Below are 23,046 nucleotides of genomic sequence, written 5' to 3'. Positions count from 1 at the left end.
CTTTCCAGGAGAACAGTGATTTTTCTTTATCTACCATTTATACAGTTAACATTAACATCATTTCAAGGGGAGTTTCTTTAGGCAAGGAAGCACAATATTGTCCCCTTTCATGAATTTAAGAAATATTAATTTCCACTGCACCGAAAAATCTCACTAAATGTGCCACATCAAGGTAATTCTAAAGTTGTACAGTACAGAGCCCTTTTTTTTTTCCGGTCCCACTTTATTGATTACAGAAAGGTCAGCTAAGCGGAAACCTTCTAAAATACAAACCTTTGCATATATAAAATCTGTTCAGTGAGTATTTACTGTAAGACCTGTGCATCCTTTACTCTTAATGGACAAGGGAACTGGTATAAAGCAGATACAGATAATATTTACAGCACTAACAGAAAATTTACTGTAATTAATTGACTCCCTGCATGCTATTCAAGTGGTAAATCCTTGCCTAAATTACCTTGATCTAATGCTACCTGTTGGTTCCAGGCAATGTAATTAATCCAAATGTCAAGGGAGATGGATGCTTTAAATAATTAGTGATCCTCTTCGATGACTGAAATCTCAAAGTGCAGCTTTCATCAAACACACACTGCACTGAAATAAGACTATTTATGTTTCCCTCAGTGACTGAATGCCCACTGAAATGTTGCATTGCTCTGGCCAAGGAAAAGAAGCAGAAAGGTAGAATAGTGTATGGTGTCTGTGCCAACACCGGAGCGCTCCGAGGCCCTGGCAGCACAATTTTAGGATAAGCTGCTCTACCACATCTTTGCCTAGCATCTAGGACAACAACTTTTATTCCATTTTCATTAACAACAGCCTGTGGCAATGATTGAACTACACCACTAGATGTGCAAACATTTTTTAATGGTTGGTCTTTCAGATGGCACTGCTGTGACAAAGAGACTACCTTGACTGCCCAGGAGCACCATACTTCCGCATGCTGTATCCAGCAGCATGTTCTTTAAGCTTCTCAGTCCTAAGCCTCACCAATCTGATTCAAGCTCCTGTACGGACTACACAGCAAATCTATGGATGTTTTAGCCACACCTGAAAGTTCAATATTGTGGTACTTCAGTCTTATTAATCAGCACTGAATACTCAGAACCACATACACAAAACACAAAGAAGACTTAAAAAGTCTTCCAAAATGCCTATTCAACAACTTGGAAATAAAAGATAGACAACAGGTTTTTCTGGACTTAGATTAGTGATTAGTGAAATAGACTAGTGATCCGGTGACTAAGATACACTGTGGGAAAACAGGACAAGTAAAGCTGAGTCTTCAGTGACATACAGGAGAATCTGACCAATGAATGAATGGGATGTTATGTAACCACACCATATTGCCAGCTCCTGACTGCCTTTGCGAACAGGGCACCCAGCTGCTCTGTTTTGCCAGGACTTGAGTAGTCAAAATCAAGCAGGGAGGGTATAGGGCTGAGTATTTCCATGACTGTCCACTTGTATTTTGAGATTTAAAATCCACTCAAATCATACAGTACACAGTAAAATAAGAGTGGAGCTTCCTGTATTATATATATATATATATATATATATATATATATATACATGAGTCAACACACACGCTCTTCCGAGCCAAAAATAAAGAGCATGGAAAACTTTTCCTTTCTTCAACCAAAAGTCCTGTCCTATTTCCAGCTACTCCATGAAATGTGAAGACAAATTCTTGCCTTGAATTCCCATCCAAACACACCACAGGTTGATAAAATTGTTTGAGCTTAACATTCTTTTCATTCACCTGACATTCTCCTGCCCATCTACAGCTTTGCCCTGTTGCTAAGGAAAAAAAAAATATATTTTTTCCTCACTACTCAGCTAATGCATCCTTAATTGTTCGTTGGACTGTAGTGTTAACGGTGAGAGGTGACAGGCTGTGTATTTCAAGGTCAGAGAAAAACCAGCCTGTTAATGCTCTAGGTTATCAATCAGAGCAACGATAACTTAGGAAGCACAGTCCAGCATTCTAAGCAATCCAGAGAGTTGCAAGGTATGTAAAGTGATGAAATGGTGTCAGCCAGGCCACATGGCTAAATGGAAAGTCATCTCGCTTGGTGGAGGCATAAGCAATTCTGATGGAACAAGCAGTTACTAAAAGTCAAAAGGTGGTGTGTGAGGACAGGAGTGTCACCAAACAGCACTGAACAGCTAAATAAATGTTGGGGCTTAGAATACAGAAACCTCAGCTACTTAGTGGTGTAACAACATAGTTAAAAGTCTCTTAGAACCTTTATTAATGATATAGAAAAAGAATCATTAAAAAAAAAAAAAAAAAAACAACAAAAAACAAAACTGTAAGGTGTGCAAAGCAGAGGCTTTTCCAACACAAAACCACATTCAGACAGACTTCACAGATGGCAATAGGAAGAGTTAGTTAGTTAGAGAATGTGGGGGTCAAACAGGAAACAGAAACCAGTTCTTCAATCAATGATCATTTTCTTGTAGGCATTAATTGAAATTTTCAATACAGAGGATTTTGATGACAAGCTGGTGAATTAGTCTGGAGAGCATGAGTTCTGTAGTTATAGCTATCTTTCTCCTAAGGAGACACCGAAGTTTTTATGCTTTAACCTAATTAAGAAGAAAAGGTCCTCCATGAAATTACACTGACATGTAAACAGGCATCAACACTGTTAATGAGAATGGTCTGCCATATTATCAATTTGCTAATTTACATGAATGCCCTGACCTGAGGTGATCTGTCTAATAGGTGGATAGAAAACAGGCTGACTGGCAGAGCTCATAGCTGGAGAGAATCCAGCAGAGAGCTGTAAATATGATGCGGGATTGGAGCATCTCCCTTGTGAAGGAAGGCTGAGAGCCCTGGTGATGTTCAGCCTGAAGAGGAGAAGACTGAGAGGAGATCTTATCAGTGCTTATCAATATTTAATGGGTGGGAGTCAAGTGAATGGGGACATACTCTTCAGTGGTGTCCAGAAACAGGATTAGAGGAAAAGGACACAAACTGAACGGAGGAAGCTCCATCTGAACATGAGGAAAATCTACTGTGAGGGTGACAGAGCCCTGGAACAGGCTGCCCAGAGAGGTTGTGGAGTCTCCTTCTTCGGAGATATTCAAAACCCACCTGGATGTTGCTGACAACACCTGGACAATTTCCTAAGTAACCTACTGTAGGGAACCTGCTATAGCAGGGGCTTGGACTAGTTGCTGGAGACCAAACACTTGTGCAGAGACACATGGAAACCTTGCAAATTAGTCAAACATGCTGCTGCCTGGAATGGAAAAAAGCACAGATTTAATTGGCTGAGCTGCCCTATTTCAACTGTTTATTAATCAAGAACAGAGGGACTTTTACAGCTTCATGTTTGGTACTGGCCTGGTGGGTGGCAAATCCAGCTAACTATTCATCCTTTTGTGTAGTGTCAGCAGAATCGCAGTATGCAAGAGAAATTAAGCCAGCTTGTAAAGTAAGCCATATTGCAGGACAATTTTATAACTGTCCCTGCCACCAACAGAATGTATCTTCAAAAACAGAAATAGCTACAGCTCAGGTAAGAGACCCCAAACCAAGCAGCAGAAGAGTGCAACCACATTACACTGTAAGAGCAATTAACACAACATTAATAAAAACAAAACAAAACAAAAGAAAACAAAACACATGGTATTGAGGGAGGAAAGCAGATAAGGAGATGGCAGGGAAGTGAACACAACATAGCTCTGTGTCAAGAACACACAGTACCCAAGAGTTCAGTGACCGACTGCTGCTTTGCTCAGCCTCCTGCTTGTCAGATAGCTGCTATACTAGTTAAGAATTTATGCTTTTTGAGAAATGGTGAGCTTTATGCTAGCACTGAATAATCACTAATATCTTCCACTGATGTCATCAAACTTCTTTGGGTGGTAATTATTAGGGAACCCTAAACACTGCCTTCTCTGGCCTTCAATAGCCTTTCCATGGATGGAATGGTATTTCAGCAGCATAACATAGTCCAAAACCAAAAGCAATTTCTTTATTTACATCATCACATTTCACAGCTGGAAGTTTAAGATGAAAGCAAATGAACTCATAGCTATCAAGACCATTCTTGATAATAGTTCACAAGTAACAAAACCAAAAATGTTAAGATGAAATACTGAGGAGAGCTGTAACCAGCTTTTTAATGGAAAAAGAGCAGGCTCTGTTACAGTTACTCCATATCACCATGGAAAAATATAATGGCTCTAAAAACTTTATAAATACTTGAGGAAAAAGAATCTAAGCAACTACTGAGCATGAAGGCAAATCTTTGTAAATGGAAGCAGCTGAAGTAGGGAGAAGCAGCATGCCAAAGAAATAACGCACAAGATCTGCCTTCTGCAACAGTCAAGACAGGGGGAACACGGGTTCAAACACAGGGGATTTCTTGATGGCTTCTGAACAAACTGGCAAAGATTTTTCTGTTTCAATGTTAAAGCTGAACACAGGCTTCTAGAATAGCCCAGGTAACGCAGATGTATTATTTTACATCTTTCCTATAAAGAGCAATTTTAAGATCACATACTTAGAGACTTCTCCACCTACGCTATTATTCCATGGCATGAGTCCACAGCAGAATGGCTGCACTGCATTTATCTTGAGTGACCTCGCTACAGTACATTCCCCACACTGACACTGCTGCAGACTTCTAGATACTACAAGGAGACTATATGAAGTATCTGGCTACACACTGTAACAGCCCAATTCTTAATCTTTCAGAGGAAACTCACCCCATCTGGTCTGCCATCCGAGGCTGTAACGATCAGAATATAGCGATCAGTGCTTTCTCTGTCCAAGGGCTTTCCTAAGGCTAGCAGTCCAGAACTAGTAACAAAACAGAAACATGAAACATTATCAAAACGACAATTTTTAAATTTCTATGAGCACTTTTGTTTCACTACTTTGCAATACATGACTTTTTCTCCTTGAGCAAGTTAATAAGCTCTAAAGGCTTCATTACAACTGAAAGCATGCTCTGTATAGGTAAAAGCTAATAAAAATGATGAGCAAATTTCTTTGCTTTCTCCTCCAATACATGTGTAATTCACGACTAAAATAGCAACAGTCATATACAGGATTACAGATAGTCCTACAAAGGGCTCAAATTTGTTAGGAGGCCACGGTGCTATAATAAATGAGAGAGAACCACAAGCAGTCTATCAATCACAGAGGAGTCCCAATAGCACACTGACAGGATTACAGCACTAAACTTTGGGAATACGACATGGTGGTTATAAATATGAATCTCCTGAGAGTTTTATAGGAAAAGGCTACTTACTTGCATGTTGCATAACTGCAATAAAGTGCTGCTACGAGCTACTGCTCATTCAGTGCAAGTACAAGATTTACTATATTCCCTAATAATAAAGTATTAACACAGGTATGGACGTTGTGGAAAATAAATCATGATATTGTTACTATTGATGCTCATTTATGAAGAGAAAATGATGAAAGGCTATTTGGAGGCCATGAACACAAGGGATAAAATTAGCAATGAATTAAAGTGCTGCTTCAAAAGTGGGGCAAATTCCTGTAAATTTGCATTAAGCAACATGGACTTCATCTCTAGGATGTACTGATTTCCTCCTGCAGAATTCTGAAAGCTATCATTGAGGTTCTCTAAAGCAAGACAGGGACCTATTGTGGACTCACGTGTTCTGAATTAGTAAAGATCAGAAACGCTTTTCTGAGTCGGCAGTCCTCTCCAAGCAAGCAAAACTCAGCTCAGCTTTCCTGGCACAACTGATCCTCCCATCACCAGTGCTAAAGCCAGGCTTTCTGTTTACTGGTTTTTGGTGTCTACTGGAACACTGTCAGTGAAGCAACAAATGAATGCCTCTCACGAACCCCACTCAATCCACAGTGTATTTTCCAAATACACAGTGACGAACATGGGTACACATTGGCATTTGTCCTCTTCTTGCATGGGTGAGTAGCTTCTCCTATGAAACTCCAGCAGACATGCCATGTGCAGCTTGAAACATTTTAAGAAAATCATAACATATGATTTTTCTGCCTCAGTATGCAGTGACTTTCCACATTATTCCATTTAACTTTATAGGTACGTAAGAGACACATGTCCTTGCTGGGCATAAGTGTAAATTTAACTGGTTGAATGTGAACTACATTCATAACCTAACAACTGCTTTCTTAAATGTCCCTATCTTTTCTTCATTTTCTAGAGCTGTGCATTTTTTCTTTCTTAATATGCATTTTGAAACTATAAGATAGCTCTAATGGTGCTCCTCTGTGGGGATTCAGCGAGATATGGGGCAGCACAAACGTGGCCTCTAGAGCAGGAGTTGAGGTACAGAATGACACAAGATGCCCTGGGTTACAAGCAATTCACCAGTGGTCAGCTACTGATACACAGACCCAGGGGCTGCCCCAAACCAGTCTGGAGTCACGAAGAGAACAAGCAGGCATCCAAATATATAAAACACACCATACATATTAAATTCAGGTATTTAGCCAGGTTTACACAGAGAAGGGGAAGAAGATGTGTGATACAGAGCATGTTATCAAACAAAAAAAAATTATCCTATAGTGAGCAGGAAGAAACCATGAACCTCCTTCTCCTCCTCTCAGGGCAGGACTTGGGATGCTGAAGACTCAACAAATAACCTTGTTCCAGAAGAGTCAGCATTTTTCCAGAGAAATGGACAGATACTGAAAGTTTGGGCATATAATTACATATGTTTATTTGTATATATATAAAATATTATGTGAATATATGTGTGTGAAACTAAACCTATCTCTAGCAATTCTCTTATTTTCAGGCATTTTTGCAAATCTATTAGCCATAATAATAAACCCACCATATTTCAGTATTTTGTTGAGTAACACCACAATAAAACATGAACAGAATATTTTTTTCATAGGAAGATAACAGTGAAAGAAAAAAACACCATGACACACTTAGATGTAAAGTATTAATTCACAAATGAACCAAAGGTGAACTGGGAGTAAAATATGGATGACAAATAATTCTTTACTAACACTGACCCATAGCTGCATGCATCCGTGTCAGTTTTTGCAATATTTTTGCACCATCCTATACTACTTTAACAGCCTTCTCCTCTCTACCACTTGAGTAGCAGTTGATTTATACAGACTCCTGAGTTTAAATTGTGGATTCAGATACACTTGCAAACATCCCAGCTTTCAATCACCACTTTCTCTGTTATGGAACACTACAGGGCACTGAATCACTACAGGTTGTGATAAAGCTGTTTTACCAAAGTAAAAAAACTAAACCATCGCATGTTCTTCTGACTGATTTCTAGATAAAGGAGATATAGGAGATAGATGTACCACTGACAACATTCACTATCCATGCTGCTAGGTGGGCAACTACACAGCAAATAACTGAAATGTCCCATGATGCAAGAAAATAATCCAGATGAGAAAAAAGGAGAGGAGATAGAGTCACGTTCATGATCACTGCTTTGGCCTTGATGTACAGAAAAATGCGTCAATCTTTATGTAAAAACATCTCATGTAGCCTTCATAAGCCAATCACAAACTGCAAGCTTTAATATTAATCCTACTTTAAGCTTCCCTCTAGGCATTTCAGCATTTACAAGAAAAATGCATGAATGGCTGAAGAAAACTTTGTACGAATATTTTGCAGGACAAGACATGTAAGGATAACAGAAAGGAGACAATACTTTGAAGGGCTCTGCTTTTTGCCAAAAGGTAACAAGAGATCAAAAGATGAGGAAACTGCTGAGTTTGTGCTGAAACCCTCAAAGCACCGTGATCTTCAGACATGCACATAGAGGGATGTGAGGCTGGGGGCTCTGTGGGTCCGGTTGCTCATGAGAGGCTCTGGGGCTGTGTGGCATTGAGCAGGAGTGCCACTGTCCCTCCCTTACTGCCCCTGTAAGGACAGGTGATATGGGTCGAGGTGGAGAGTGCCCTCAGGGCCTGGCACTGCAACACTGACTACAGATGTGTGCTGTGTCCATAGTCTTCAGAGAGCACACCAGTGTTCTTTTACCTGTTTTCAGACTCAATTCACAGGTGCCAAATTCACATACCATCTTTAACAGCTTGGCTTCTGCCTATCTCCACAGTGTTTACATCCAAACCTGGACAATACAGGAGCTATCCAGGACTCAATCTGCTCTCAACACAGTGGGTTTGGCAGGCCACCCAAAGATGCCCAGAACTTGTGCATTTCATTAAAAAAAAATAAAAATCTCTTCGGTATGGAGAACTACGGGGATTTTGATGATGCAAAGCAGAAAGTGCTGTGCTGAACACAAATGATATGGAACAGCTACCTGCTGAGTAACCAGCCCTTGGTGCACCTCCACTGAAAGCAGGTGCACTCTCCAATACTCGAGTTCCAAAGGTGTCAGGTTTCTCCATTTACAGAATGATTACTAGCATTGCTAGCACAGAAAAGCCTACAGACTTTGTTGTGCTGAGCTGATGAACAAGGCACACTCTCTTTCCAGTTTGCACTGAAAACTCCAGCCTTACTCAGTGAGTGAAGCCAGCAGCCCAACACTGCTTCCTCCTCTGATCATTTCAGTGAAAGTCTACTCTCTAATCTGTCAATTTCCTTGTCTAATGTATATTTGTTGTTAGAGATTCCATTGATACCAATGGTTAATATTAGTGGCATTAGCATCTCTTGGTATCTTCAAGGCTTTTTTCCACACTGTTTCACAAATTGTTTGATTCTCCACACACAGGAGATGCAGTAGTCAGTAATTTCATTGCTTGCTCACAAAATCACAGAATGTCTTGGGCTGGAAAGAACCTCAAGGATCACCAAATTCCAACCAATTTGTCTAATATATATAGAATCATAGAATGGCTTGTGTTGGAAAGAACCCCAAGAATCATCAAGTTCCGACCCCCCTGCCTCAGGCAGGGCCTCCATCCTCCAGACCTGGTACTAGACCAGGCTGTCCAGGGTCCCATCCAACCTGGTCTTTAACACTTCCAGGGACAAAGCATCCACAGCTTCTCTGGGCAGCTGTTCCAGCACCTCATCACTTTCTCTGTAAAGAACTTCCCCGTGACATCCATCCTAAATCTTCCCTCCTTGTGCTTAAAACCATTCCCCCTTTGTCCTATCACTGTCTACCCTTGTAAAAAGTTGATTCCTTTCCTTTTTATAATCACCTTTTAAATACTGGAAGGCTGCAATAAGGTCTCCAACTTGCTCGGAATATAAGGACCCATACAATATCTCCCTTACACCAAACTAGGAGAGATTTTACTATTATACCCACACTGCAAGCAAATAAGCCTCAGTTTATACCTGTCCCACCACCTACCACAGGATGTCAGCTCACCATCCTCCATTCTTCCTGCAAATAAGACAGATACTCTGGAATATAAATAATAGTTGATTGCGTAAAATCAAGGAGATGAGGCAGACACAGACCTACACGGTGCTTTGTTATGCCCTGAAATACTCTTTCTTCCCCGCACTAAATTGGTGTTCAATTTAAGGGGGAAAAAAAAAGGTTATAAAACAATGTTCGAAAGATTTTCCACCACAGACCAAAATTCTTGAAGGTGGGAATCTAGAGCAAAAAAACATACCTGTCATTAGTCAAGAGCTGACAAGTGTAAAGGTTTTTAATTAATCCCTGGTCACTCTTTTAAATAGAAAATTTCCACCTCAATAGGCTTTACCTACTAAAGTGTTTAAAATAAATAAATAGTCCCCTGTGAAAAATTCCTGAGTACAGTAGCATCCACAGAGCTCTCATTAGTGTCCAAGGACACTAGAGAAAAGATGAATACGTCTGATTACAAGTCATCTGTTTTGCTCTCAGCCCACATACTCATTTGACTGGAAAGTTACAGGTTCTAAGGCTTTTCCACTTACCTTTGAGAGAGATTAAAAACTTGCTGCGGATCTCCATTCTCAATGAGGTATCTTATAGGGTCACCCTCTCTATCAAAAGCCTTTAGGAGAAAAGAAGATAAAATGGAGTAAGTTACAAAGCTTTTCATTCTTCCCTTCAATTTATTAACTGGAGAATTAACCCCCGAAGTTCCACTGAAGTCCTCTACAGGAATGCTGTTGATCCATTTCTAAGACAGTGCTGATAATTACAGGTGGGCCGCTTAAGATCAAGCTGTAGTGCATCATAATTCTTATCCTACAGAGGAACAACAGCATCCTAAATACAAACTTCCCCATCATTACTACATGTGAGCACACAGCAGTGCAATATGAAGCTCAAGCTTTATTCAGTTACTTTTGTGCAAGTATAGACCAATGAAATGGCTCTTTTTGTTTTCTTCATTCCAACTTTTTGTTCCCATTTCTTATCCAGATTAAATTTACCAGAATCCCAGTCCTTTTGCTTCTGTTCCACTGAGAAGTGTGGGTGTATCAGTATTCACCCTACACCTTGATTTCTTTCTTGGGAGATGAAAATCAGGATAAGAACTTAGAAGAGAGCTATTAACAGCATCAAAACAAGTCCGCTCCATTTATTAGATGGCAAAAGAATTTTTCCAAAGTTGAGTAAACTACTTGTGAAGATAAGCTTTGGCTAATTTGTTTCCAAAAATCATCATGAATATTCCACATAATTGGTTTGGGTTTTTTTTTGTCCGGTTTACACATACCTTTTTCCCCAAAAGACTATTAGGTGCTTTTCCAGAGAAAATACCATTTACTGAATGGCATCACAGTTACCAACATCCAGCATTCAAAATACAAAGTGACAGGTAAAACAATAAAAATATTGCTATGAGTACTGCATGACCATGGTCGACCAACGGGTCCAAAAAAGGGCATATGGGATTTATAGGAGACATGTCAAAAATAAAAAAGATAAGGAGAGAAAGTATTTTGGTGTTTCTCGTTTTTCAATAGTCATTTTCTTATCTAGTTTTCTTTAGGCATTTGCTGTAGACCACAGTCAAGGATTGTGTACCTTTGGGCTAACCACCAAAAAACAGTTCTTAAGGTAAAAAAAATACCATGAAAATAAACAAACAAACCAAACAGAATCAACAAAACCTTCTAACCTAACTCCCCATCCACACAGAATAATAGGCGATGTTCAAGTTAGAGTAAATCTGAGAAGTGTGGAACTATGTCACAAAGTAAAAGCAGGAAGGATGCTGAGCAGGTCCAAGGGCTAGCACTTTGCATCCCAGCTGCTATCACACAGGTAACAAAATTAACTGTGGCAGCAAAGGGGTAAAATTTCAAATTAGAATAGGGGAAGAACAACACAGTGCATATGTACATAAAAGGAGCTTCTTCAAATCACCTGCTGAAATTACAGCCTGATGAAATTCATCCTAGTGTATAGAAACATGGGCTGAAGCAATCTCAAAGCCATTAGTAGTCTTCTTTGAAAACTCACAGAGGACATACGTGCTGAAGGGCAAACACGAGCTACATCTTTCACAAAGGAAAGAGGCAGGAAATCACACAGCAGACAGGTAGAGCTCAATTCCCAGAAAACAACAAATAATCAAATTATCTGTAAGTACCCAAGATGACAATATGGAGATGGATAATAGCAAGGCTAAATTTCTCAAGAACAAAAGATGTCAAAGCAATCTAATTTTCTTTTATAATGGGACAAGAAGTCGTGTAAGTAGGAGGAAAACTAGGGATGTAAAAATGCATCCTCGCCAGAGCAGGGCTTTTCACACTGCCTTATGTGACATCACAAACAAGTGACGAAAACATTATGACCACATGGAAGGTGGGATTCAGCTGCAATTAAACTGATTATAAATTAAGGTTCAGACAGCATCGGATAGCATTTAGTATTGCAAAGGTGTGCATACTTCTTCCAATGCTGATCCATGTTTTCATGAAAGCCATCAGTGGCAGTACAGGGAATTGGTTTATGAAATCCATAGACAGCACCAGGAGACAGGAGGTACTAGTGCATTAGATAGCGTCAGCAGAATTCTGATCACCTTACAATGAAGACGGGAAGGGACAGGATTCTGCTTGGTAAAAACAAGGAAAAAAGCTGTTAGACAAGACTATGAAAGCTTGCAAAGATTAGATGTAGAAAATGTGATCAGAGAGCACCTATGAGGACAACAGTAGATCCTGAATCATTGAAACCACATCACTGCTTCTGCCTTTAGTGGACCTTTCCATACTTTCCCATTAGGGTATTCTCTTAACCTTACCTCCAGAGGCTCTTCCCTCAACTCACATGTAAGAATCTCTCAAAGGTTCATTTGTGGTCTACACTCATTTGTAACAAGACAGGAGTCACTCAGAAAGACAATCAGAAATAAAAAAACTGCAAATAATAGCAAGTTATTATGTATGTAAGAAAAAGATTTAAAATCTTCAGTTCAAAAGAAAACAACATCCTACATCCACTGTTTCTAGGTTAATTGTATGCAGGGACTTTATACATAGTACATGTCACCTCTTTGTTTGGCAACACACCTGGACCACAATAAGTCCTATTTCTGTACTGCAGACTCCCAGAAAGATGAGATTTGCATATTTTAATTAACGTCTGGTAAAATGCAAAGCAATAAAGCCTCCCAGGCATGCAATAAACTCTGGTTTATTTACAAATTAATACAGAGAAGATCATTTAATACCACATTACTTAATCTCAACTGCTGTTAATTAAAACACCAGCCAGAATCAACGGGTTATATTATAAAATAAATAACAGATATATCAGAAATAACGTTAACCTTCCCTAATCAACATTCCTATATCAGTAAGACCACTCGTGAAATTAAAAGTCATCATGAAAATTAACACGTGACATCTATAAAATGTTTGGGAGCTGGTAATATTACCCATTTAGAGGCAATATCCCAAGCTACTGTTAAAATTCCACAAAAAATAAAGGATGACTAGCAGATAGCCTCACCTGGAAAAGATTTCAAAAGCTTAAATGCGAAGTTTATGAATGTTTAAAATGTCCTGGCCGATTTTATGCAGGAAATAAAAAAGGAGAAAGACAGAAATATACTCCACACAATAAAAGTCCTTTAATACAGATGAGCATATTAATGCAGAATGAGGAAGCTGAGTTAGCTCTATGAAGACAAAGCAACTGCTTTCCATGTTCAGGACCATCAGTCCTGCAAGAGAAACTGCCTTTTACAAATCCTGAAGAGATAAAGCTACACATAGTTGTCATTTAAAAATTAAGTATTTTTCATAAACAAAAAGCATACAACTGAACTCAATTCAGGCATACTGCACTGGTAATAAAATAAATCTACACTGCAGTAACAATAACCAAAAGACAGCATTTTCTGTGTAATTTCAAAGCTCTTAAAACTGATGCATTTCACTCTTTCCCAAAAGGGTAATTGGTCCCTTCTGGCATCCTGGCCAAGTAGCAAGAGAACAGTCACTGCTCTATCACCAGCATCCCAGCTGGGCCCTGGCCATCTCCCAGGCTTACTCAGCATACCTTACACCAAGATACATTTGGAAAGAGTACCTAGGCAGAACATTTGGTGGAAAGTTAAACATTAATAAAGACGGATTATTCCAACAACACACTTCACTTTCTAACCACATCTGAATCACACAAAATCCTGAAACACTAGAAACTGCAGTGGCTTTTCTGCCTCTGAAGACTACTCACATCTTTGGCCACACATTCTAACACCTGCCAAGTAAACGCAAGTGTTTCTGCTTATTGGTGTGCTCCTGATTCTATTCTTTTCTATGGTGTTTCCAAAGGAGAGCAGCTCCCCACCAGTGTGGAGAAGGCTCCTGAGCAGCATGGATCTCTGATTCTGAACTCACATTAAAGTTGCACCAGCAGCTAATTTTCAGTATTGAGCTAAATGAGTCATCATCCCTCAGCACAGGTGGTATCAGCTTAGCCATCCATAGTCACCTTCCATCAGTTTTCAGCAGGCTAGTGAAACTTACCCAGTCACCCTCACCAGTGACTCAATGTTCCTTTATTTCACACCCTTTGGGTCAGATCATTTATTTTCTGTGTATTTACTGAATGTGTGCAGTATACAGGGCCAAACCCCTCAGCTGATAAAGACTGATGTTAATGCCACCAAGTTCAGCAGATTTCAGTAGAGCTACACTGACTTAAAGCAGATACAGGCTACTGCTCCATATGGTTCTGTTTAGCTCAGGTATCTCCAGTCATCTTCCTCTGACTGGCTTTATATAAAGTCTGAATACAGAGAGAGGGAGAGAGAAAGCCAATCTCAGGAGAGCATGCTGCACTGAGTTTATCGCTTTAGACTTAAGACCATAATTATATCATAAAAATATTAACGTCCTGATCCCCAAAAAACACACTGAAAGAATGGTAATTTATCTGTCTACTTTGCACAGCTGGCTTTCAAGACACAGCAGCACAAAGCACAAAAGCTCGGGGAACAGAAAATAAGCCAGCAGAAAACTGATACATCAACTGTGTAGCACCACACAGAGAAACAACATGGGTCTGCAAAACAGGTTAATGCAGCATTATTTATAAGCAGTACTGGATTAATGTGTTTTCACTGCTTCCACCTGCAGAGCTATTTTGGGCGGGATAGTTGCTCGGAATAGAGATGTTTGCAGAATGAGGCAGTGAAACCTGCTTTTTGTCAGCCTGTAGCAGCAGTTGTTACACGCACTGAAGGGAGTAAGCACCTTTAGATGCTTTTCAAAGTATGTCAGGCTAAAGAAGGGCTGAGCGCCAAAAATCTTCCTGAAATTCAATGGGAATGAGGTGCAGAAGTCCCCAAGTTATTCTGATTTGATGGCACAAAAACACACGAGAAACTCAGGTTTTTTTCAAGTTTTAAGCCATTCATTACATTCTTTATCATAAATTTCATCCAATGTGCAGCCTATGGTGTCTTTTAGCACATCCAGTGCCAGAAAAAAAAGATCTTCCAGAAACATCCGAATCCATTTCCTATACAGTATGTGTAAAGGGGCTATTTATTACAAATAGACATTCTCCCTAGAAACCGTCCTTCTCCACTACATCCAAGGACTGAACTCCTCATGGCATGGACACAAACAGAAGGAACATGGTGAAGGCTTACAGAAAAGCTTCTGTACCTGCAGGTTTAACAAAATGGCCCCAGTCCTCATGGCCTCACTGACTTCCAGGCTGTACATCAGCTGCGGAAATCGGGGAGGGCTCTGGTTGTTGGGTGGAAGGACCTCAATATAAACAGTAGTAATAGAGCTCCTGCAATGAGACAAAAAAAAATACAAGTCAAAGTCAATACATCAGCAAACACAAGGCAACCATCGTCTGTCTTGCTCTTTGTGTTCTCTGCAAGTCTAACAATCTCCCCTTGCTCCTTTAAAAGCTTCAGGACATATTTTTCATTCCCCATCAATAGGAAACATGGCTGCAACATTAATAGAGGAAAAGCTAAATAACGTCTCTTGAAAACAAAACAATAACATGTTGCTGCATTCATCACTGTAATCCCTTGGTCCTCTAGAAGAGGATGACAAATCTTGTGATGATAACTCCTGCTGCTAAGCACAACATCTCCCTGTAGCATCCCTGTCATGGTACTGCTTGCTTCCTTCCTTTGTAAGAGAGGGAACTGAAAGCACTGTTGGAGAGGTAATGCTGGGAGGAAGATGATGCACACAAGCAGGCTGCATCAGTGCAGTGGTTTGTGGGGATAAATCAGGTGAGTTAGCCAAGGCAATACAGGAGGCTTCAATGCCACTGAGGAGACATGGCAAACCCAGACTGCACTGAGCCACTAACACAAATGTAACGCAAAACACATCCCAGTTTGCAAGCTCAAAGCTCTCCTGGGAACCTTGAGACTCGCTACAGACCTTACACAATTGTGCTGTAGATACTCTTGATATTCAACTACTCCAAAGTTAGAGATGAAAACTGAAAGGAAGATTTGGCTCAAAGGGACCTTTCTTACTCCCCATCTTCCAGCAGCAGGATGACAGGCTGATGGGTAGGGTGTTCACCTGGTAACAGCTGCTGAGGTGCTCTAAGGAGATCATGGGGCTGCCCATGCTGCCTCCAGGAGGCCCTGAGAGGTTCAAGAAAGCTCCAGAAGTGGCCATCCAGCAGCTGGACATCAGAACCTTCAGGCACCTGCATCTTGGCCCAGGTGGCCAAGAGGGCCAACGGCATCCTGGCCTGCATTAGGAATGGTGTGGCCAGCAGGAGCAGGGAGGTGATCATCCCCCTCTACTCATCACTGGTGAGGCTGCACCTCGAGTACTGTGTTCAGTTTTGGGCCCCTCACTACAAGAAAAACATTGAGGCCCTGGAACGTGTCCAGAGAAGGGCAACGAAACTGGTGAGGGGTCTGGAGCACAAGTCTTACGAGGAGCGGCTGAGGGAGCTGGGATTGTTCAGTCTGGAGAAGAGGAGGCTCAGGGGAGACCTCATTGCACTCTTCAACTTCCTGAAGGGAGGTTGTGGTGCAAAAGGGTCTGGCCTCTTCTCCCAGGCAAATAGTAGGACCCGAGGAAATGGCCAGAAGTTATACCAGAGGAGGTTTAGGTTGGATATTAGGAGAAACTTTTTCTCTCAAAGGGTGGTCAGGCACTGGAATGGCCCGCCCAGGGAGGTGTTGGAGTCGCCGTCCCTGGTAGTGTTCAAGAGGCGCCTGGATGAGGAGCTACGAGAGATGGTTTAGTAGCTTGTGGCACTGATAGGAATGGGAGGGTGGTTGGACTAGATGATCTTGCAGGTCGTTTCCAACCTTCTGATTCTGTGATTCTGTGATTCTGTGTGAACAACACACTGCGCTGCAATGAGCCCTCAAGGTTTAGCGGTGCCATGCCACGATGCCTTCCCAAACTTCCATCAGTGCCCAGCAGCCCTGTTAGCCATGAGCAATCCCAAGCTTCTCATCCACAGAGGTGCTGCAGTGCCTCTGGAGTATGTGCTGGGTTCGCCTGCTTCTACTAACACAGGGGATGAGAAATCTTGCTGCTTTGATTCTAACAGCCAGCTCCTTATTTGATGTAATCACACTCAAAACAAATATGTAACCTGCTCTGAAATGCATCAGCAAATGACAAAGCCTCACCATCCATCTTATTAGGAAAGATTTAAGAAGCTGAATTTGCAGACTAGTGGCTCAATGAATATAAACAAATCCAGCACATTCAGGGGAAGACAGACACAAACAACTGCAGTTGATTACTCAGTGTAGACTACCTTGTTACAAATGACAGTCACTTTCTGAAATTCCCTGCCTTCTTGTCTGTGACACTTCATCATATCCCATTAATCTGAATCAACATTCCTCATTTACACTCTTGGAATAAAGTAATATCATCACCAAATGATGAAAACCAGATACAATGAACAAACAGACAAAACCTGAGAACTCAGACTGCGTGTTTTCTTGAGATAGCTCATGACTTTGATACACACAACCAAGTAGTTGAATTTTAGTGTGCATTTTTCTTCTACTGCTGAACGTCTAATAAAAAACGGCTGTTCTTTATCACTTCTAATTCTGCTACATTTCAATAATGCCCAAGCTGATTCATTGTCTATCAAGGTCTTTAAAAATTGGTTTCTGCTCACTACAGTAGTAAGCAAATTTTCTTCAAATCTTTAAGACAAGCTGACAGAAATAAAATACTAGCAGGCTGCAAATGAAAAGCAGCATAGGATTAAATAGCTACTTTTTTTTTTTTTTTTTTTTTTTTTTCCAATTTCAGGTGGTTGGAAGAATCTACACTGTTATGGAAAAAGAAAAGGCGCAGAGCTGACAACTAACAACTGCAGTTGAGCACTGCAAGAACAGGTGAACACCCTGAAAAAAGAACAGGGCAGAGGAATTGAAAGATGTTGACAAAGTCACAGAAAAGCAAGGAAACAGAGGTTTTATGCTGCCCCAGCTAAATGGTAATGCAAAGAAAGCACAGCCAACAAACCACTGAGACTGCATCACCAACTCTGCTTTAGCTCTGCATGCTTTCTACATACCACTATATTATACAATGTCTAATGAATATACTTATATATACGTGGGCCAATTTCTCTTTGGCCACACTATCTCTGCATAATCAAGTCGAACAGAAAGTATTCTTTTCTTGTTATAGATAGAAACTGTAATAGAACTTCACAAAAAACCTTGTTTTATGCACAGATGCATGTCAAGAATTTAATGTGTCCTGAGAAAGAGCTAGACATAAATAATTTTGATTTATGTTAGTGCTCAGAGAGGCTACAGAACTGCTGCTCTTAAACCATCTTTCATACCTGGCCCTTGCTTTGTACAGAAGCAAAGGGATAGTTTCAACTCAAGTCAGTTTACACCTGACTGCAGTCAACCTGGAACAGTTTGTATTACAATGCAGAGCTGGGAAGAAATGCCCAATTATTTTAAGTTACATTAACGTCCTCAGCATATTTATTTATTTCCCAGGGAACAAGCCTTTCTACCTGCACACACACAACATCTGCCCATTCCGAGGAGCTTTAGCTTTTGGGTCTGTCTTACCAAGGCAATGGCAAGGCACTTAACACAACGTGACAGTTTTGTAGATGAAGTTGCAAGAATTTCTTGCAACCCCTACTACAAGACACCAAGCACTTCACAGCAAAAAAGAAGGAACTGATATTTAAGTGATGGAAAAGGACAGCTTTAAAGAGCTCCAAATTGCAGCTCACATAAGCTCATCCTGACTCGTTACATAAAATCATAGGAGGCTGCTGAAAGCCCTGTCAACTCAATTGTGGTTTTCCAATCTCAGAGGAAAAAAAGAGCAGGAAGGCAGCAATATCTTTTTGCCCAAATCTACTTTGCCCAACAGGATGAATTCTCCACACAGTTCCTTCTGCAGTATCTCGCTAGAGCTCCGTGAATTTTTAACCTTCACAGACACACTATAAACAGCCTTGGGCTCTGAATACATCTCAACTCAACAAGGCCAGGTCTGCCCTGAGGCTGCATGCCCCAACTACAGGAACACCGCCTAGATGCTGAGGTTTGTGGTTACACAAATTGAAAGCTATGAAGAAAGCTGTATGCTGTAATTCCATAAAAAGAGAGACAAGGAGAAGTGATAATAAAATAAGAGCTTTTCCACTTACGAAGATTATTTCAAGGAAGATGTTGTCAGAGAAGGAAGCACTTCCTCCCAACACATCACCAGAAATATGTATTTTACGACAGAAAGATTTCTCTAAATTAACCTGAGAGCAATCAACATTGTACCACAGCAGCCACCACTGCTGGCTGGCCATGCTGCTGGCTTCTGGAGCTCTTCTGAAGTTGCATTATTGACTTTTGTACACCACTTAAATATTGTGTTAGCAGAATACAGCACTAAGTCCACAATCTTCTCTTCAGCACTGCTAACAATCTACTATCAGCTCCCCTAAGAGATGGTTTATCAAGAAAGCAAGCAACAGAGGGAAAGGAAGAAAAAATTCAATCACAGAACAGTGCTATCAGATATTAGTGCTATCAATAGCCCAACAATCAGAAAGAGGATGAGCTGTTTGTTTGAAGACAGAAAAGAAGCAGCAGGTCCCAAAGAAAAAGAACAACTCACAAAACAGAATTTTTACATTTACTTTCCTTCTTACCACCTCCCTGAATAAGAGTGGAAAGTCTGTGGGAAATTCAAACACTGGAGACTGCAGCTCTCTATCACACTCTTTGGACAACAAAGTCGATGCATTATCAATACATGAAACTAGACAAAGAATATGAGAGCCACTTCTATGCAATTCCCTCGTGACATGACAGCATTTGTGCACAGCTGACAGATGCAGAATGCAAAATCAAAAGAAGCCCATCAGTGAGACTAAACATCTTTTGTTTTTTGAACATGAGAGGGCCCTGTTCTACCCACGGTAAATCTGCAGACTGCTTTTATGTATCAGCTGATGGAGAACCAAAATAACTGTGCTACGAACTAAGGCCTCGGTGGGGATACTGTTCATCATTGGCACAACTTGTCACGCATGCCGCAGCACATCCTCTATGTGGGAAGAATGTCTCCAGCTCAGCAACCAGACTGTTTCTGATCCTTTCTGCATCACAGCAAGCTGAACACAACACAAAGCACCTCCTTTCTCACTTTTCTTCCTTATAGCCCTTCATTTCAATTTCTCTTAACAAATGTGTGTGCACAACTTCAGCATAATGCAGACTTCAAAAAAAAAAAAACAACACCATTACAAGGAAATGAAGTAATGAAATCTATGTACTACATGTAAAATACAAGTAACTAGAAGTAAACACATTAAACTGATTTCTAACACGACACTTCTCCAGAAAAGAAGCCTTAGACACCAAAAAGAACACAATGAATCTTATTCCAATTCAGAATTATAGGTGTACAGGCACACCACACTTCTTATGCACCGCTAAGCACTGATTAAAAATTAGTTTCATGATAAGATGAATTACCTTCTCTGTGCAGGAGGAGCGCTATCAGATGCTTTGACAGTGAGAGCATAGGATCGCCCCACTGACAGTACAACTCCTGGAGCAATGGCGATAAGGCCTGTTCGGTCATTGATGATGAAGTCTCCCTGATCCCCAGCCAAAATTTCATACACTATCTGTCCATTGGGTCCCTCGTCCGCATCTACAGCAGTGAGCTGCAATTCAAAACCAGAATGTCAGCATGCGTGATTCAGTGTTGTATTCTAATAGTTGTTTGGTTGTTTTTTTTAAATAATAAGGTAACTTATTAGGGATAAAGGAAGCAGAAACGAGAGAAAAATTTCTATAGTACAAGAAGGATTTAAATGAAGAATATAAGTGGAAGAACATCATGGAACAGAGAAAAACTGCTTACCTAGGATTGCAAGAAAATTATTTTAAGAAAGGAACTTTAAGAAAACTAATAGAGATCAAGTTTACTCTCTGTTAAGTGGAATTTGTAGCACCCTGGAAAAAAAAAAATAAATTGGGGGATCCTTCCTGTGTTGCAAATCTAACAAGAGGGTCATTTTCAATTACAGAAATTTTCCATCCCACTCTACACTGTTCAAAGCCTGATATCCAGGTCTTGCTCTAAATGTCCTCATCATATGGAACTGGGGTACAGTGTTCATTTTACTCCTATACGCAAACCACAGAGGAAACCAAATGGAAGAGACGTGATAGTAGTTCCCATATGGACACAGATGTAACAGACATAACTATGCACCTCACCAACATGCAAGGCTCCTTTCATTACATGACACCACCTATCTGAAGAGCTATGCTTATGGGGGGGCCAGTTATAAACCCAAGTTTATAATTTATTTTATTATTATTTATTTCATTATGTACTTCTATGTTGTTGCCTCTACAGCATCTCTCTACTGGAATTAAGCCTTTCATACATAGTATTTCTGTGACAGACTTACGTAATGACAATCCTCGATATGTGAAAATTTTAAGGCCTAATGATTTAGACACAAATTTTAATGATGAACATGAGTTTGTTACTAGTGAAATGAGGAAGTTTACCTTTTGTCCATGGAAAATGCAACAGTTTTAGCCCTCTTTTGTAGCACGCCATGAAAAATTAAACATCTACAAACGTGTGGCTGGAAAAAAATCTCAATATTCATGTTTGTTTGCTTCTTGTTGAAGTACCAACTTCCCTCTTCCCAGCATAACACGAGCAACTAGCACTCTGAAGTTTCTTATCAGATTTCTGCCATAACATATTCAGAAGAACACATCCACGCATTAGTCATGCCAGTTGGCTGTCCAGGCTCTTAACTTAGCTCTTTCATCTCTCCACCTCCTTTACTCATGCTAAGGTACATGCTAAACAAATACAACTTATGCAACGTACGACACAGCAAGCTGGTTACAATGCCTATCTCTTGAGCTTTATTTTGCAACTTAAAATTACAACTTAATTACAACCTTCAGAAAACAAAAGGCTGCATAGTTCTCAGTTAAATTTAGGGTTGAACTGCTGAAATTAACTTCAAGCCACACCTTACAGGCTTTCTAAGGTGACTATCTTCTTCCAATAAGTGTCACTTTGCTGATAGGTCTATCAGCCACAGCAGGCAATGCCAGTGATGCTCATGTACCCATCTGGCCTGTACCAACAGCAGTGGAGTTGAAATGTCAGCAGCTGACAGCTCAACAGGCTCCCGCTGCTCCCAGCTGCAGCTGGGAATTTCAGTGTGGAAAACAAGAGGCACCAGCAGCTATAGTAGCAGAGCCCTCCTGGGGATGTATAAAGCAGTGAAAAATCTCAGCCTCAGAAATGATTTTCTACAGAAAGAAAGTGAAAAGAAACCAAACCAATCTGCCCAGCTTCTTGAATGGTCTCTGTTGGCCTGTCCACATTGGTTTTCTCAATGGAAACAGTCATGCCAGCAGGCTGACTTCAATGGGGATTGCAAGGATTTAAGGATAACACATGATCACAAAGCCTTTGTGATGACCATAAAGCCAACGATAGGATCAAGAGACATCACCTGAGCCTGGGGCAGCCAACACAGCAGGCTAAATTCCTGTCAGACACTCTTTTCTCATCCCTGTGATACTCTCAAAGCTGACAGCGGTGCAGGTAGAGAAATTGATTCAAGATTCTGCCATATTAGAATATATTGCCATCTATTAATAATACAGCATCATGCTCACCTTCAGCGGGGCACAACCTTTTGGAGCACTTTCTTCAACTTTCAAACCACCTTTGCCCATCACAGTCAAGAACTCAACAAGCAAGCAGGGAAAGGAAGAATTAAACCCAAAGCTTTAATAGTCAAGTTAATAATATCTGCATATAGAACTAACCACAAAAGGGAGAACACAGAAATACTCGGGAATCTAGCTGCTTGGTAGAATTATCTTGATTCTCTGTTCAAATGGGCTCAGCAAAATATGAAATATTGTACATGAAGTCAAAAACTTGCTAAAAAACAAGAACTAAGCCCATAATACCTAAAGAGATTAATGGATATGCTGAAAGATAAATGACTTAGGTGTATTAATGAAAGTGGGCTTTACCTTTTTTAATAGGAATGCAAACTATTACTGCTGTTGGGAATGGAGTTACTTAATGGAGGAACAGCCATTTCTAACCTCGCATGGGTTGTATGCAGTATCGATCAGTTGAAAAGTATGTTAAATTCCTTTTTTCCTCAAGTACTTCT

General features: G+C 40.4%; 1 protein-coding gene across 2 annotated transcripts in view; it reads right to left on the bottom strand.

The window, feature by feature from the left end:
• The window catches only part of PCDH15 (protocadherin related 15), a 643,190-nt gene that overhangs the window by 131,702 nt on the left and 488,442 nt on the right, over positions 1–23,046 (bottom strand). For both annotated transcript variants that reach the window (XM_042818673.1, XM_042818671.1), the window contains exons 17-20: positions 20,342–20,535; positions 15,024–15,156; positions 9,855–9,934; positions 4,729–4,822 (exon numbers count right to left, since the gene is read on the bottom strand). In XM_042818673.1, coding sequence (XP_042674607.1) covers positions 4,729–4,822; positions 9,855–9,934; positions 15,024–15,156; positions 20,342–20,535 — 501 coding nt within the window. The remainder of the gene's footprint in view (positions 1–4,728; positions 4,823–9,854; positions 9,935–15,023; positions 15,157–20,341; positions 20,536–23,046) is intronic.

The sequence above is a fragment of the Centrocercus urophasianus genome, unplaced genomic scaffold (genome assembly GCF_019232065.1).
Source record: "Centrocercus urophasianus isolate 14NV4802_14NV808 unplaced genomic scaffold, USGS_Curo_1.0 seq_17, whole genome shotgun sequence".
In the NCBI taxonomy this organism is placed as follows: Eukaryota; Metazoa; Chordata; class Aves; order Galliformes; family Phasianidae; genus Centrocercus; species Centrocercus urophasianus.
The sequence above is the reverse complement of the archived record's forward strand: the minus strand, read 5'-3'. Positions and strand labels throughout refer to the sequence as shown.